Source organism: Microcebus murinus, chromosome 9 (assembly GCF_040939455.1).
Source record: "Microcebus murinus isolate Inina chromosome 9, M.murinus_Inina_mat1.0, whole genome shotgun sequence".
NCBI lineage: Eukaryota > Metazoa > Chordata > Mammalia > Primates > Cheirogaleidae > Microcebus > Microcebus murinus.
The window spans coordinates 14,136,653-14,151,226 of NC_134112.1; the positions used below are offsets into that span (position 1 = coordinate 14,136,653).

The 14,574-nt window shown below is 35.5% G+C and overlaps 1 protein-coding gene across 4 annotated transcripts in view; it reads right to left on the reverse strand.

Moving 5' to 3' along the window:
- CDK13 (cyclin dependent kinase 13) overlaps positions 1 to 14,574 on the reverse strand; it is a 111,409-nt gene that overhangs the window by 47,055 nt on the left and 49,780 nt on the right. For 2 of the 4 annotated variants that reach the window (XM_076006289.1, XM_076006290.1), the window contains exon 6: positions 5,068 to 5,184. The exons of the other annotated variants lie outside the window; for them this stretch is intronic. In XM_076006289.1, the coding sequence (XP_075862404.1) occupies positions 5,068 to 5,184 (117 nt within the window). The remainder of the gene's footprint in view (positions 1 to 5,067; positions 5,185 to 14,574) is intronic. 4 annotated transcript variants of the gene reach the window in all.

The following is a 14,574-nucleotide window of genomic DNA, read 5'->3' on the forward strand; positions in this document are numbered from 1 at the left end:
AACTACAATGTCATTATCTATTATGGAAAATCAAGTATTTATATTTACAATATAATGCCTGAGATTCACTTAAAAATAATCCAGAAAAAGAAAAAGTGGAGAGCGGTAAATAAGATTAGCAGAACATGGTAACTATAAAGGCAAAAGATGAGGACACTGGGGTTCATTATATGATTTTCTCTACTTTTAAATATGTTTGGATATTTCAGTAATAATGATTTTTTAAATGCAAATATTTAGAAATTATCTTGAATTAAAAGATAAATATTATGTTCTCATTTTAAATTTGGTTTTTATTTTTATGAAGGTTATAATTTTATGTAGTTGAAGGCAATGTTTTTCAAACTGTAGGTCATACAATCAATTTAGTGGGTCATGATCTGCATTTTTCTTAAGTTTTTTGTTGTATTGCTTGATATTTTTCCTACATTGTATTTAAATATTAATAAAATAATATGTAATATAATTTTTAAAATGACATGCCAAGTAAAATTTTATTTTGGTAGGAAATTATATATGCATATCCTCAGAAAAATGTCAGATATCAAAATTCTTAGAACAGTTATTTATCTCTGTGTGAGCAGAGGGATAATTCTTTTTATGCTACCATTTTCTAACTTTTCTGTAAGAAATACAAATAATAATTTTTTAAAGTATTAGGTATTGTGCCTAATATTCAAATTGATAAAAGGAAAAACAAATAACCCAACTGAAAGCAACTGGCAATGTCACAAAAAAAGAATTCACAGAGGAAATTAAAATGGTAAATAAATATATGGAAGATGCTCCATTATCTCACCAGTTTTCAGGAAAGTACTAGTCAAAGCAATGATGAGATACCATTTTCACCAATCAGACTGACAACATACAATGACGGCCAAATGAAAGGAAACTCATACACTGTTACAATATTTAGAAAAAATAATCAGACAATATTTATTAATTAAAAATACAAATATGCTTTGACTTAGCTATCCCACCTTTGGGAGTAAACCTAAGGAAATCATAGTACCAGCATGCAAATATACATGTCAAGAATATTTCTAGCACTACTGTTTATAATGAAAAAAAGCTGAGAAAACTTGAATGTCTATCAATAGACAAATCGTTTAATAAATTTAGTATACTCATTCTGTAGTATAGCATGCAGCTAGACGTATATTGTATTCTTTAATGAGAAAATTAATAACACAGAGCAAAAAAATACAATTAGCACCAGAGACTTCTGGTTTCTGAACTGGAATGTAAGAAGTTAGAAGCTGCTATTACCATGCTTACAATAAGAAAAAAGAAGAACAAACTGAAAAGCAACCTATAGGCAAGAGATACAGAGAATCATGATTTACCAGAACAATAATCTCCATAAGAACCATTACCAGGGTAGGAAAGCCTAAACCATAAACTGACAAATTACTGGAGGCTCAGTGTGAACATGTTTGAATTAAAAATTCCAGGGGGACCCAGTTTTAAAAAGCTCCCACATTTTTGTGAGTTTTTACCACCAGAAGCCTTACCAGATTATCATAGTGAAGACCAGAGAAAAATCCCCTGCTTCTAGCAGAAGTAGGAAAAATGTAGTCATGATACAATATGACCAGAGTATTCTGTCCTTCAAAAGGCCTGCCCTCAACAGAAACTATCAGAGCCTAAACAACTGGGGTTCTACCAGAGCCTCACCTACCTGGGAGAAGGGAAATACCAAACTCCAGCACCCTCTAGCATGTCTATCTCACTTATGGAAGAGGGAAGCAAAATATCATTAGGAAGTACTTATAAAGATCACAGTTCAGGGACACTGGTTCACTAAAAGAATGAAAACAAATCAACAGAACACTTTCCCTCCCCTTAACACCTTACCACTATATAAATGTGGCTCCTATGTTATAACTGCAGAATACAACAGAAAGAACTGCACATCTCAGACCTTATTTAAGAAGAAATTCCAGGGAAACTGAAACACAACAGGAAAGAAAAAAACAAGGACACTAGAGGAAATTTTAGCCTCTGATCCTTATAGGTACAGGGAACAGTAAATATAGCCTAACCCCTAGCCAACTAAACATAAAACCTTACACTAAAGACCTATTTACCTCATTTCCTTCCATCCCATACATCATGTCCAGCTTTCAATGAAAAATTACAAGGCATGCCAAAACACAGTCTGAAGAAACAAAGCAAACATCAGAGTCAGACTTAGATATAGTAGAAATATTGGATTATCAGACCAGGAATTTTTAAAACCTACTATTAATATGCTAAGGACTCTATTGAAAAAAGTGACAATATGCAAGAGCAGTCAGGTATTATAAATAGAGAAATGGCAACTAAGAATGAATCAAAAGGAAATGAACAAAATTAAAAATACTCTAACAGAAATAAAGAATGTCTTGATAGGATCATCAATATAGTAGACATGGCCAAGGAATCAGTGAGCTTGAAGGTATGTCAATAGGAACTCCCACAACTAAAATGCAAAGAGAAAAAAGAATGAAAAAGCAAGAGAATATCCGAGAACTATAGGACAATTAAAAAGGCTTAATATATGCATAACAGAAATAGGAGAGGAGAAATAGTAAAAATATTTAAATAATAATGACTGAGAATGATCCCACATCAATGATAGACACCAAATCACAGATGCTTTCTTATATACCAATAATGAACAACTGGAACCTGAAATTTTAAAAATGTATATCTATTATATATGAGGAAAACTATAAAATTCTGATGAAAGAAATAAAAAAGACCCAAGTAAATGGAGAGATAGTCCACATACATGGAGAGAGACTCAATACTGTCAAGATGTTAGTTCTTCCCAACTTGATGTATGGATTGAATGCAATCCCAATCAAAATCCCAGCAAGTTACTTTCCAGATATCAACAAAACGATTCTATAGTTTATATGGATAGCAAACGACTCAGAATAGCAACACAATATTGAATGAGAAGAAAGTTAGAGGACTGACACTATCCAACTTCATGACTTACTATAAAACTACAGTAATCAATATAGTATGGTATTAGTAAAAAAATAGACAACTAGACTAATGGAAGAGTGTAAGAAAGCCCAGAAATAAAGCCATTAAAAAAAACCAAAAGAACAGTCAACTGATCTTTAACAAAAGAGAAAAGGCACTTTAATGGAGAAAGAACAGTCTTTTCAACAAATGCTGCTGAAACAAGTGGACGCTGACAAGCACAGAAAAATGAATCCAGACATAAACTTTACACCTTTCACAAAAATTAACTCAATATGGATCACAGACCTAACTGTAAACTGCAAAACTAGTCTCCTAGAAGTAACATAGGAGAAAATCTAGCCAACGGGGCTTGGCAATGACTTTTTAGATAAGACACCACCAAAATCGTAATATGTGAAAGAAGAAACTGATAAGTTGGACAGTGTTAAATTTAAAACTTCTACTCTTCAAAAAACACTTAGGAAAATAAAAAGACAAGGCACAGGTAGGAAATCTTTCAGTATGTGAAAAAATGCTAAACATTATGTTTCTTTTTTTTTTTTTGAGACAGTCTCACTCTGTTGCCCGGACTAGAGTGCCGTGGCGTCAGCCTAGCTCACAGCAACCTCAAACTCCTAGGGCTCAAGCAATCCTCCTGCCTCAGCCTCCTGAGTACCTGGGACTACAGGCATGCGCCACCATGTCCAGCTAATTTTTTATATATATACTTTTAGTTGTCCAGCTAATTTTTAATTTTTTAGTAGAGACGGGGTCTCATTCTTGCTCAGGCTGGTCTCGAACTCCTAAGCTCAAATGATCCTCCCGCCTCGGCCTCCCAGAGTGCTAGGATTACAGGCGTGAGGCACACCCGGCCTAAACATATTTCATTAAAGAATTGCAAATTAAAACAAGATACTACTATATACCTATATATGTAATTTTAGAATTACAAAAATCCAAAATAGTGACAACACAAATGCTGAAAAGACTGTGGAGCAGCAGGAACTCTAATTTATTGCTTGTAGGAACACAAAATGACAGTCACTTAGAAGATACTTTGGCAGTTTCTTACAAAACTAAACATTCTCTTGCCAAATAATTCAACAATCCTATTTAGTATTTACTCAAAGGAGGTGAAACATTCTCACAAAAAACTGTATATGAATGTTTATAACCACTTTGTTCATAATTGTCAAAATCTGGAAGTAATCAAAGTGCCCTTCAACAGGTGAATGGATAAACAAACTATGGTACATCTAGACAATGGAAGATTATTTGTCAATAAAAAGAAATGAGCTTCAATCCAAAAAAAGACATGAAGAACCTCAACTGCTAAGAGAAAGAGGCCTATCTGAAAAGGCTATATACTGTTTGATTTCAACTATTACTATATGACATTCTGGAAAAGGCAAACTATGCAGACTGTAAAAAAAAAAAAAAAAATCAGTCATTGCCAGAGTTGCAGGGGTGGGAAAGATGAACAGATGAACACAGGAGATTTTTAAGGCAGAAAGACTACTATGTGGGTTTCTGTCAGATTCTCTGTGCTTGATCTTGCCTGACTGCCTCAGTCTGTCTGTCTGTCTGTCTCTCTCTCTCTCACACACACACAAATTTTCTCTATGTATATATACTTGACTATTGAATAATGTGAGAGGTAGGATAGAATCCATGTATAACTTTTGGCTCTCCAAAAACTTAACTACTAATAGCTACTGTTGACTATAGCCTCACCAATAACATAGTCAATTAATATATAAACTAATATCCTCATATATTTTATGAATGTATGACGTAACTAACTTTCTCTTAATTTTTCTACGATTTCTAGGCTACATGGTTCGTCTGTGAGTTTTTCCAAATTCTCACAAATCTAAAAAAATTTTCCAGTACATTTACTGAAAAAAATATGTATATAAGAGGACTCACACAGTTCAAACCCATGTTGTTCAAGGGTCGACTGTTTAAATACTTTTTAAATACATTTTTCTATTATTTCTCTATTTTTTTTAATCACAAAGGGTACATACTAGGCTGTTAACACTAGGCTGGGCAGAAAATGGCAATATAAAATGGGAAATTAATTTTTATTTTTTTATTAGATACCTGCCAGGCGTGGTGGCTCACACCTGTAATCATAGCATTCTGGGAGGCCGAAGCAGGAGGATCGTTTGAGCTCAGGAGTTCGAAACCAGCCTGAGGAAGACCGAGACCCCATCTCTACTAAAAATAGAAAGAAATTAATTGGCCAACTAAAAGTATATAAAAAATTAGCCGGGCATGGTGGCACATGCCTATAGTCCCAGCTACTTGGGAGGCTGAGTCAGGAGGATTGCTTGAGCCCAGGAGTTTGAGGTTGCTGTGAGCTAGGCTGAAGCCACGGCACTCTAGCCTGGCCAACAGAGTGAGACTCTGTCTCAAAAAAAAAAAGCGTATGACAAGAGTCTAGGTTCCCCTCCCTCCATTTCTCACTGCTTGCTCTTTTCTGAGAACCTATACTGTTTCAAGATGTTTGCTGCAAAAGCCCTTTATTGCCCACAGGCTTGCACTTTATAGATAAGAGGACTTCACTCTACATATGAAATCTCCGCAAAAGTTTCAACCACACAGATAAGAGAACTAGAAGGCTCAAACTGGCTTATCTGAGTCATAGAAATGGAGTGGGCTTCACAACTAAACGGATTAAGAACAGACGAAAGCTGGATCCTCAAAAACAAAAACAAAAGCCAAAGCTGTTATAGAAAGTAGGATAATTTGGTGGCCCCAAAAGATATTGAATACAATATCTATCCCAAAGTAGGACAATATCAAGTTATATTTTAGGACTACACTGTCCATTCAGAAGGCACTGGTCACATGTGGCTACTGAGCACTTGAAATGCGGCTGGAACCAGCTGAGATAAGATGTGCTATAAGTGTACAAAACAGATTTTGAAGATTTAGTAACAAAAAATGTAAAATACCTCAAAAATCTTTGATATCTGGGGTTAAATAAAATAACTATTAAAAATAATTTTACTTTCGCCTGTCTTTTACTTTTTTAAATGGGGTTTCAGGAAAATTTTAAATTTACATACATGGTTAACATTATGTACCAGAAAGATACAAAATCACCTATCTGACCAGCTAACAGCTTTGCAAGAAACCAGATTAATTAATATAAACTTGAAATCGCTTGTTGTTTAAAAAGTTAATGAACTAGCTTAAGCAAATAGTTCAACTATCACTTTAAGTACCACAGTATTTTATCACTCAGATTATTTCCCCATTTTTTTCCTAGTATTTTCATTTTAAAATGTAGGCTGGGAAGGAAATATAAGACACAGCAAAGGTGTATGAAATTTAGTGAACCTCCCTTTGCCCTTCTATAGTATGTTTTGGCTGTCTCAAGCAAAAAAGAAATAACTGCTTTAAGTAAAGGGTATCTGCAGGCAAAGTAAAGGAATGTTGTGGTCATTTATGGGATCATTAACCATTTAGGAGGGAAGAGTAAGACAAATTGAATTATTTTATAAAATAGTAGTTTTACAGAGAATTTTCTTTTTCTTTCAAATTTCAGTGGTGAAGATAAAAAGGGTAGCTATTATTACTTCTGCTACTAAAATACTCTCCCCACATGGTTAGCACTTGAGAGAGATGCTATTAGTGCTTCCCTTTTGTTAACCACAGGTAAGGAAGAATGGGGGTGAGGGGGAAGTAATGAAAGATAGCCAAATAGGACCAAGAAGTGACCCTGACTGGCCTTTTCCACTACTACAGACAGAATCTAAACCTTGGCTTACTTTGGCAACAACAAAAAAAAATGCTTCACATAGAAAAATAACTGTTGGCAGAACTGGTTTTAAAACCAAGGGAGAATAAAGCACTTGTTTTTATTGTCTTCTCAAAGTGTTTATATAAGGCAAGAAGGAAGAAACTACATCAAGAAAATAATAAATTCAATGGCACACTGTTTCAAATGAGATGAAACTAAATTTTTCACATATTACTGATTCCAAAATAGTATTTCATATGTAACCAAAAGATTATGAAATGCAAAGTAAAATCATAGCACAATTTATAAAAATGTGTTTTAAAATTCTTGGGTAACATTATTCCTAATGGAGGAAAACCCCATTCGAAGAAAAGGATATGAAAGACCAATCAACTTTCAATTACCCACTTTAGAAATTATTTGTGTTAACCTAGATCCTATTTGTTAAGACTAGGAAGTCAGCAAAAGTTGGAAGTAGATACAAGCAGATAGTAAATGTGGATCAAAAAACTACAACTCTGGCCGGGCGCTGTGGCTCACGCCTGTAATCCTAGCTCTTGGGAGGCCGAGGCGGGCGGATTGCTCAAGGTCAGGAGTTCAAAACCAGCCTGAGCAAGAGCGAGACCCCGTCTCTACTATAAACAGAAAGAAATTAATTGGCCAACTGATATATATATAAAAAAAAATTAGCCGGGCATAGTGGCACATGCCTGTAGTCCCAGCTACTCGGGAGGCTGAGGCAGAAGGATCACTCGAGCCCAGGAGTTTGAGGTTGCTGTGAGCTAGGCTGACGCCACGGCACTCACTCTAGCCTGGACAACAAAGTGAGACTCTGTCTCAAAAAAAAAAAAAAAAAAAAAAAACTACAACTCTACAATGACAAAACCTAATTTAAGTGATTTTTAAATGAAGCATTTTATATAAACTCTTTACATCAATTATTTTATAAAACTTTATACTATATCAATTATTTTGGCACTTTAACTTTGTGGAACTATCCAACAAAACAATCAACAGAAGTCTACTGTTTATAAGGACCAGGATAAATAAGAGTTGCCCATCATCAGGAGCCTCATAAGGTAGCACTGCAGTTAAATATATAAATAAAATAACTATAGTATTAAAATGGTTTAATTGACAGGTTTAGAAATTCAGGGATATCCCAAAAGATGAAACCTGACTAGGGTATCAGCAAGAGATATTTAGGCTGAAATTTAAAGCAGGACTAACAGCAAGCAGGCTCATGGGGGGTAAGGGGCATGCTGAATTTGAGATATCATTGTGAAATATGAACATGGAAATATCTAGAAAATAGCTGTAGCTATTATCTGCAGCTCAAATCTGGAAATATTTTTATATGGCATAGAAAAAATGATGATAAAAACCACAAAGCTAAGAGAGTATTTCAGAAGAAAGACTACCACCGAGGACACACCCCCAGGGAACACCAACATTTAATAAGGCAAGGAGAGAGAGAAGAGCCAGAGAGGAGGGCTATGAAGCAACTGTCAGAGAGGGAGAAAGCAAGCCTGAAGACAGCTCTTTCAGAAAAGCCAGGAGATTTAAAAAGCAAGTCAACATAATAAATGCTGCCCATGTCAAGTAAGAAAAAACGGAAAATAGTTTTGGCAAGAGATTATTACTGTCCATATCCCCATAAAGTAGGTGAGAAAATCCAAAATGAGTGAACAACAAAGCAAGAAGTACAGATAGCAAGTACTGATTCCTCTTTCACAAAGTCTGGCAACAAAGAGAAGGAACAAAACAGAGTAATAATCCATATGCAGACACAAATTAGAGACAGATTTTTTTTGTTTTAAGACAGCAGAGATCTGAGTACATTTAGTGCTGAAGGTAAGAAGCTAGTGCTAGTAGAGAGGGAAGCAACTGAAACCACAGAAGAGATAACATGAATCAAAATTTCTTAGGAACTTGAAGGAATCAGCTTCAAGTAGGAAGGAGAAATATTAGATCCTCTGAGACAAAAAAGTGAAATGGACACAAAGTGAAGCGAGTGTATGAAAAGTTAAAAGTTGAGAAAGTGAGTTCTTACGAAGTGTGACTTTCTGTGCAAAAATGAAGCAGCGTCTTCTATTTAGGAGAATGAGAAAAGAAGCTGAATGGGAATCTTTAACTTGCAGAATAGAAAAAGGAACTGATTAAAAACAAATAAAAGACTGGTCTAGTAGCCCTTAAGTCTCAGTTTTGCTAACCATAAATCTGAGGAGAAAATAACCCACATGGCTGTAATGATTTTTAATTAAAAACACCAATTCTTTTTCTTAGATTCATTAAAAGTGTCTAAATTAATTTTCATTAAAAGTATGTTGGTTCTTTTTTAGTGATGTTTTCATAATTTTTTTTGGCCTACTTTGAAGAGAATTGTCTAGAGTTAAAACAAGCAAAATTACTTTTTCTAAAGACTAACACATGAACTAATTTTGGGAATTTCAGATTAATTTGTAACTTTTTAATTTGTTTAAAGTAACTCGATCTTTTAAATTTACCTTGTTTTTTTTAAAACTTTACCTACAACTGAATTCACCTATAACCTTATCATCACCATCTTAAAAGTATACTTTTTATATTTAAGCAGCGTTTATTCAGCTTAATTATGAGTCCTCCATAAAACTGCCACCATTTACTGTAGTACCGTGTTTCCCCGAAAATAAGACACGGTCTTATATTTATTTTTCCTCTTATTTTAAGGAGATGTATTATTTTCCCCTCAAAGCCTCAGCTTGCAGCATGCACAGGATGGCCAGGACCTGACAGGAGGAGCTGATCTTGTTGGTGGGGCTGCCTGCACCTTTACAGTCACCTCTGGGATAGTAGCTGTCATGATGGGGCAAACTTAATAAAACCAAATACATTCAAATTGCAAAAGTAAAGAATACTATCTTTTTTTTTTAATAGCTATATAATGGCACACAAAAATATCTATTTTTCAGAATAGTGCATGTTATATCCTCAGTTTTGTAAAATTAATAGATAAAATAACGTATATACTTGTTTTACACAAAAAAAAAGTCTAGAAAGAAACTGAAACAGTGGGGAGACTCTAGTATCTCTTTATTGTTGCCCATGGCATTCACATCTGCTACATATGCACACCCCCTTTCTACTCATTTATGCTTTTATTTTTCTATTTCCAATGTTCTTGTTTTTGTTTTTTAAGAGAAGCAATAAAGGGGATTGGTGGGAGAAAGCAAGCTTTGTGTCCCATGTTTTTTTTTTTTTTTTTTTGAGACAGAGTCTCGCTTTGTTGCCCAGGCTAGAGTGAGTGCCGTGGTGTCAGCCTAGCTCACAGCAACCTCAAACTCCTGGGCTCAAGTGATCCTTCTGCCTCAGCCTCCCGGGTAGCTGGGACTACAGGCATGCGCCACCATGCCCGGCTAATTTTTTATACATATATCAGTTGGCCAATTAATTTCTTTCTATTTATAGTAGAGACGGGGTCTCGCTCTTGCTCAGGCTGGTTTTGAACTCCTGACCTTGAGCAATCCGCCCGCCTCGGCCTCCCAAGAGCTAGGATTACAGGCGTGAGCCACAGCGCCCGGCCCCATGTTTTAATTAAACCATGTAATTTTGTAAATTCAGAAAAAAATTTTGTAATTCAGAAAAAAAATTAAGAAAGAAAAGTTGTTTTAAAAACACTACCAGTTTTTGAAAGGTAAAAAATACATCCCATTTAAATTACATTTATTTCATTATAGTGAAGCTGAATATTTTTTCTTACATTTACTGGAAAATTTTTCTTATTCCCTGTTTATGTCCTTTTATAAAAAAATCTTTTATGAGCTAAAGAGAACTGTGCCTATGTGTTTAAAAGAACAGTTATGACACAATTCATGCTTCTTTTCATCATCAGATGACATACTCTTAAAAATCCAACAACTGGCATAATACCTCCCAAACTCTAACACCTGATTTTCAACACATTTTTAAACACAAACTAAAATAAATGAGAAAAAAGTCTTAAATGGTAATTGTATGATGGGTCAACTACTCCATAAAAAGTATCTCCTATAACATGTCATAGTAAGAGTAATATCCTAGTATATACAGGTTGACTGTAATGGCAACCATAAAGAAAGAATGGTAAACTATTACAGAGGTGAAAATACTTCACATATTATTTCATTTAGGCCTCACAATATCCCAAAGAACACAATTATCTCCTTGTAACACAAGGCTCGGAGACATTAAATAATTTACCCATGTTCATACAACTACTACATGGCAATTCCCCAGCCTGACTGTCCTATCCTCACCATGAAGAAACAGCAGTTAATTATTAGCTTTCTCAGAGAGAGCTCACAAACTGTACAGCAATACAAGTTATCTTTTAGTTTAATGTGCCCTAAATGGCACTCTGCCACTTCCATTCTTCACTGCATTTTTCCCTCTGCAGAACTCTTTTTGGCCACAGTAATCTCAATGTCACAGCATCTGCTCAGTAACTACCCCTCTACTTTCCATTTCTAACCCACACCAAGGCTTCAGCTATTTGCAGCTCTCTTACTGTCTGTTACTGAGTTTCACTCTTCTGTCCTCCTTTGACTGCCTGTTTGAGTTTGATCACAACCAAGCAACCAAGGTAAGGACTCACTTTTTTCTTGCAGGTGGGTTAACCATAGTCAGTCAGATGTGACTGAAGTTCTTCACTTTCCTTGACAACTTTTACTTGTAATAATTAGACACTGCTAAACTTTCAGAAAAACTTTCATCATCAAGGTATTGTCACTGAAGAAAGGAAGGGAGGAAGGGAGGACGGATGGGAGGGAAGGGGAAGGGAGGAAGGTAAGAAAGCAAGCAAGAAACCAAGAAAAGACAAGAGGCGGGGAAGAAGGCAGGAAGGAGGAAACGAAAGAAAAGACAACGCGGACAGATGGACAGACAGAGGGGAGGGGGGAGGAAAGAGAAAGAAGGGGAGGTGAGGGGAGAGGAGGAAGGGAGGGAAGAGATGGAAGGGAGGGGAAGGAGGGGAGGAAAAAAATGTTTCTTTTAACTTCTGGATCAACTCTATTCCTGATGTCTGATCACCACATAATGAAATTTCACTGGAGGACTAAAACTAAAATATCCATTCCTTCCAAAACAACTTCCTCTCTGTCTAATAAATAATTATTCTATTAGTGATCTAATACTGCCCTCACAGTCAGTCTACCACTAAGCTATAATAGCCAATTTTACTGCTGTGTGCTTATTATGTGCCATATATTCTAGGTGGGGTACTTCACATGCATTATTTCATTAAATAATCACAACAAATCTATGAGTCAAGTATTATTTCCCACAGTTTCCAGATGAGGGAAACACAAAGTAAATAAAAAAGCAGGATTCTAACTCATGCTCTTAACTATTATATATCACCATTACCTTATAATACCTGTTCTAAAAGCACATATTTTTTGTTCACACATTCAGGCAACAGTGACTGGGGAAAGCTACCCCCAACCTTTTCATTCCTCTCTACCCTTCCCTACTTTTCCACAGATTCCTTTTCCCTAACTCCTGATAATCCTTTTGCCATGGATCATTTCCTGATGGGCATGTAACACATTTTGATCTCTTTATATTGTTTAAATTTCAACACATGGTGCTAATCATACTTCCTTGTAACCCAAAGTACAAAGTCATTCCAAATTAAGATTTTAATTTTTTCTTTAAAAGCACTGTTCAGTGTATCTTATTAAACATAACTGAAACATCTTCCTGTATCTTCTACTGATTAAGCAAAAGTCACTATCATGAAAGATTGGTTAGTCTGAAACAGACTATAATCTGTTTATATTATTTTTCTTCCCAATTCAATCCCGCCAAAAACTTATTGATCACTAACATAAAAAACATATGGAGAGCAGGAAAACCAGATGCCTGGATAGTTTTTAATGTCATTCAGTCAAAAGATGAACATTCTTACAATGTAAAAAATATGTTTAAAATCAATTTAGAAAAACACTAATACCTTAGTTAAAAAAAAATGGGCAAAGGACGTAAACAGGCAACACATGGATAAAGAAATATAAATGGCCTCTAAGCACAAGAAATGATTGAAGCTCCACAGTAAAAAAAATATTAAAAATATATCATTTTTTGCCTATCAAATTGTCAGAGATGAGATAAAATTACTAAAAATGCTGCTTGAAATACACAATAAGCTCTGCACCATTTTTGTGTGAAGTAAAAATTACTTAATATTTTGCTTCCGTGGAAGAGTATTTGAGGTCAAGCATCATTCTTGACAGGCACCTTATCTTTCCAGCCTCATCTTCTATACCAGACACTCCCCCACAAGGTTTATGCCTCTTAATATGCACAGTATTTTCACCAAACTCAAAATTTTTGTGAGCTAGTTATGGTTTCTTTCTTGAATAGGTTTATTGTGATATTACTCATTTATTGTACATTCACCCACTTAAAAGTATACAATTCAATTGGATTGAGTGTATTTACAGAGTTCTACAATCATCACAATAAATTTGAGACATTTTCACCACCCTAAAAAGAAACCTCATACCTATTAGCAGTCACTCCTCATTTCTAGTCCCCTCCCCTTGTCTCTGGCAACCACTAATCTACTTTCTGTCTCTGTGGATTTGCCTATTTTAGACATTTCATATAAATGGAACCATATAATACATAGTCTTTTCTGAATAGCTTGTTACAATTAACATATTTTCTCAGTTTATCCATATGGTAGCATGTATCACTTTATCCTTTTACTTTAAAAGGTTGTGGTAAAATACACGTAACATAAAAGTTACCATCTTAATCATTTTTAAGTATACAGTTCAGTAGTGTTAGTAAATTCACACTGTTGTATACCACCACATATCTTCAGAATTTTTTTCATTTTGAAAAACTGAAACTCTGTACCCATTAAACAACGGCCCTAACGGCCAGGTAAGGTGGCTCACACCTGTAATCCTAGCACTCTGGAAGTCCAACACAGGAGGACTGCCTGAGCTCAGGAGTTTGAGACCAGCCTAAGCAAGAGCGAGACCCATCTCTACTAAAAATAGAAAAATTACCCAGGCACCATGCCACACATCTGTAGTCTCAGTAACTTAGGAGGCTGTGGCAGGAGGGTTGCTCGAGCCCAGGAGTTTGAAGTTGCTATAGCTAAGCTAACACCATGTCACTCTACTCAGGGCAACAGAGTGAGACTGTCTCAAAAAAAAAAAAAAAATTAAAAAAAAACCCAAAAAACTCCCCATTTCCCCCTCTCTCCAGTCCCTGGCAACCATCATTCTACTTTCTATCTATGAATTTGACTCCCCTAGGTACCTCATATAAGTGGAATCACACATACAGTATTTGTCCTTCATGACTGGCTTATTTCACATAATATAATGTATTCAACATACATCCACGTTGTAGCATGTGTACTACATATCCTTCCTTTTCAAGGATGAGCAACATTTCATTGTATGTACATACCACATTTCATTTAACAATTCTTCCATCCAAGGACACTTGGGTTGCTTCTACCTTTGGGGTATTATGAATAATGCTGGTATAAACATGAGCTTAAAAAGATCATGTTTGAGATGCTGAATTCAATTCTTTTGGATATATACCCAGTAGCAGAATTGGTGGATTACATGGTAATTATATTTCTAATTTTTTTTTTTTTTTGAGACAGAGTCTCACTTTGTTGCCCAGGCTAGAGTGAGTTCCGTGGAGTAAGCTTAGCTCACAGCAACCTCAAACTCCTGGGCCCAAGCGATCCTACTGCCTCAGTCTCCCAAGTAGCTGGGACTACAGGCATGTGCCACCATCCCCGGCTAGTTTTTTCTATATATTTTTAGTAGGCCAATTAATTTCTTTCTATTTTAGTAGAGGCGGGGTCT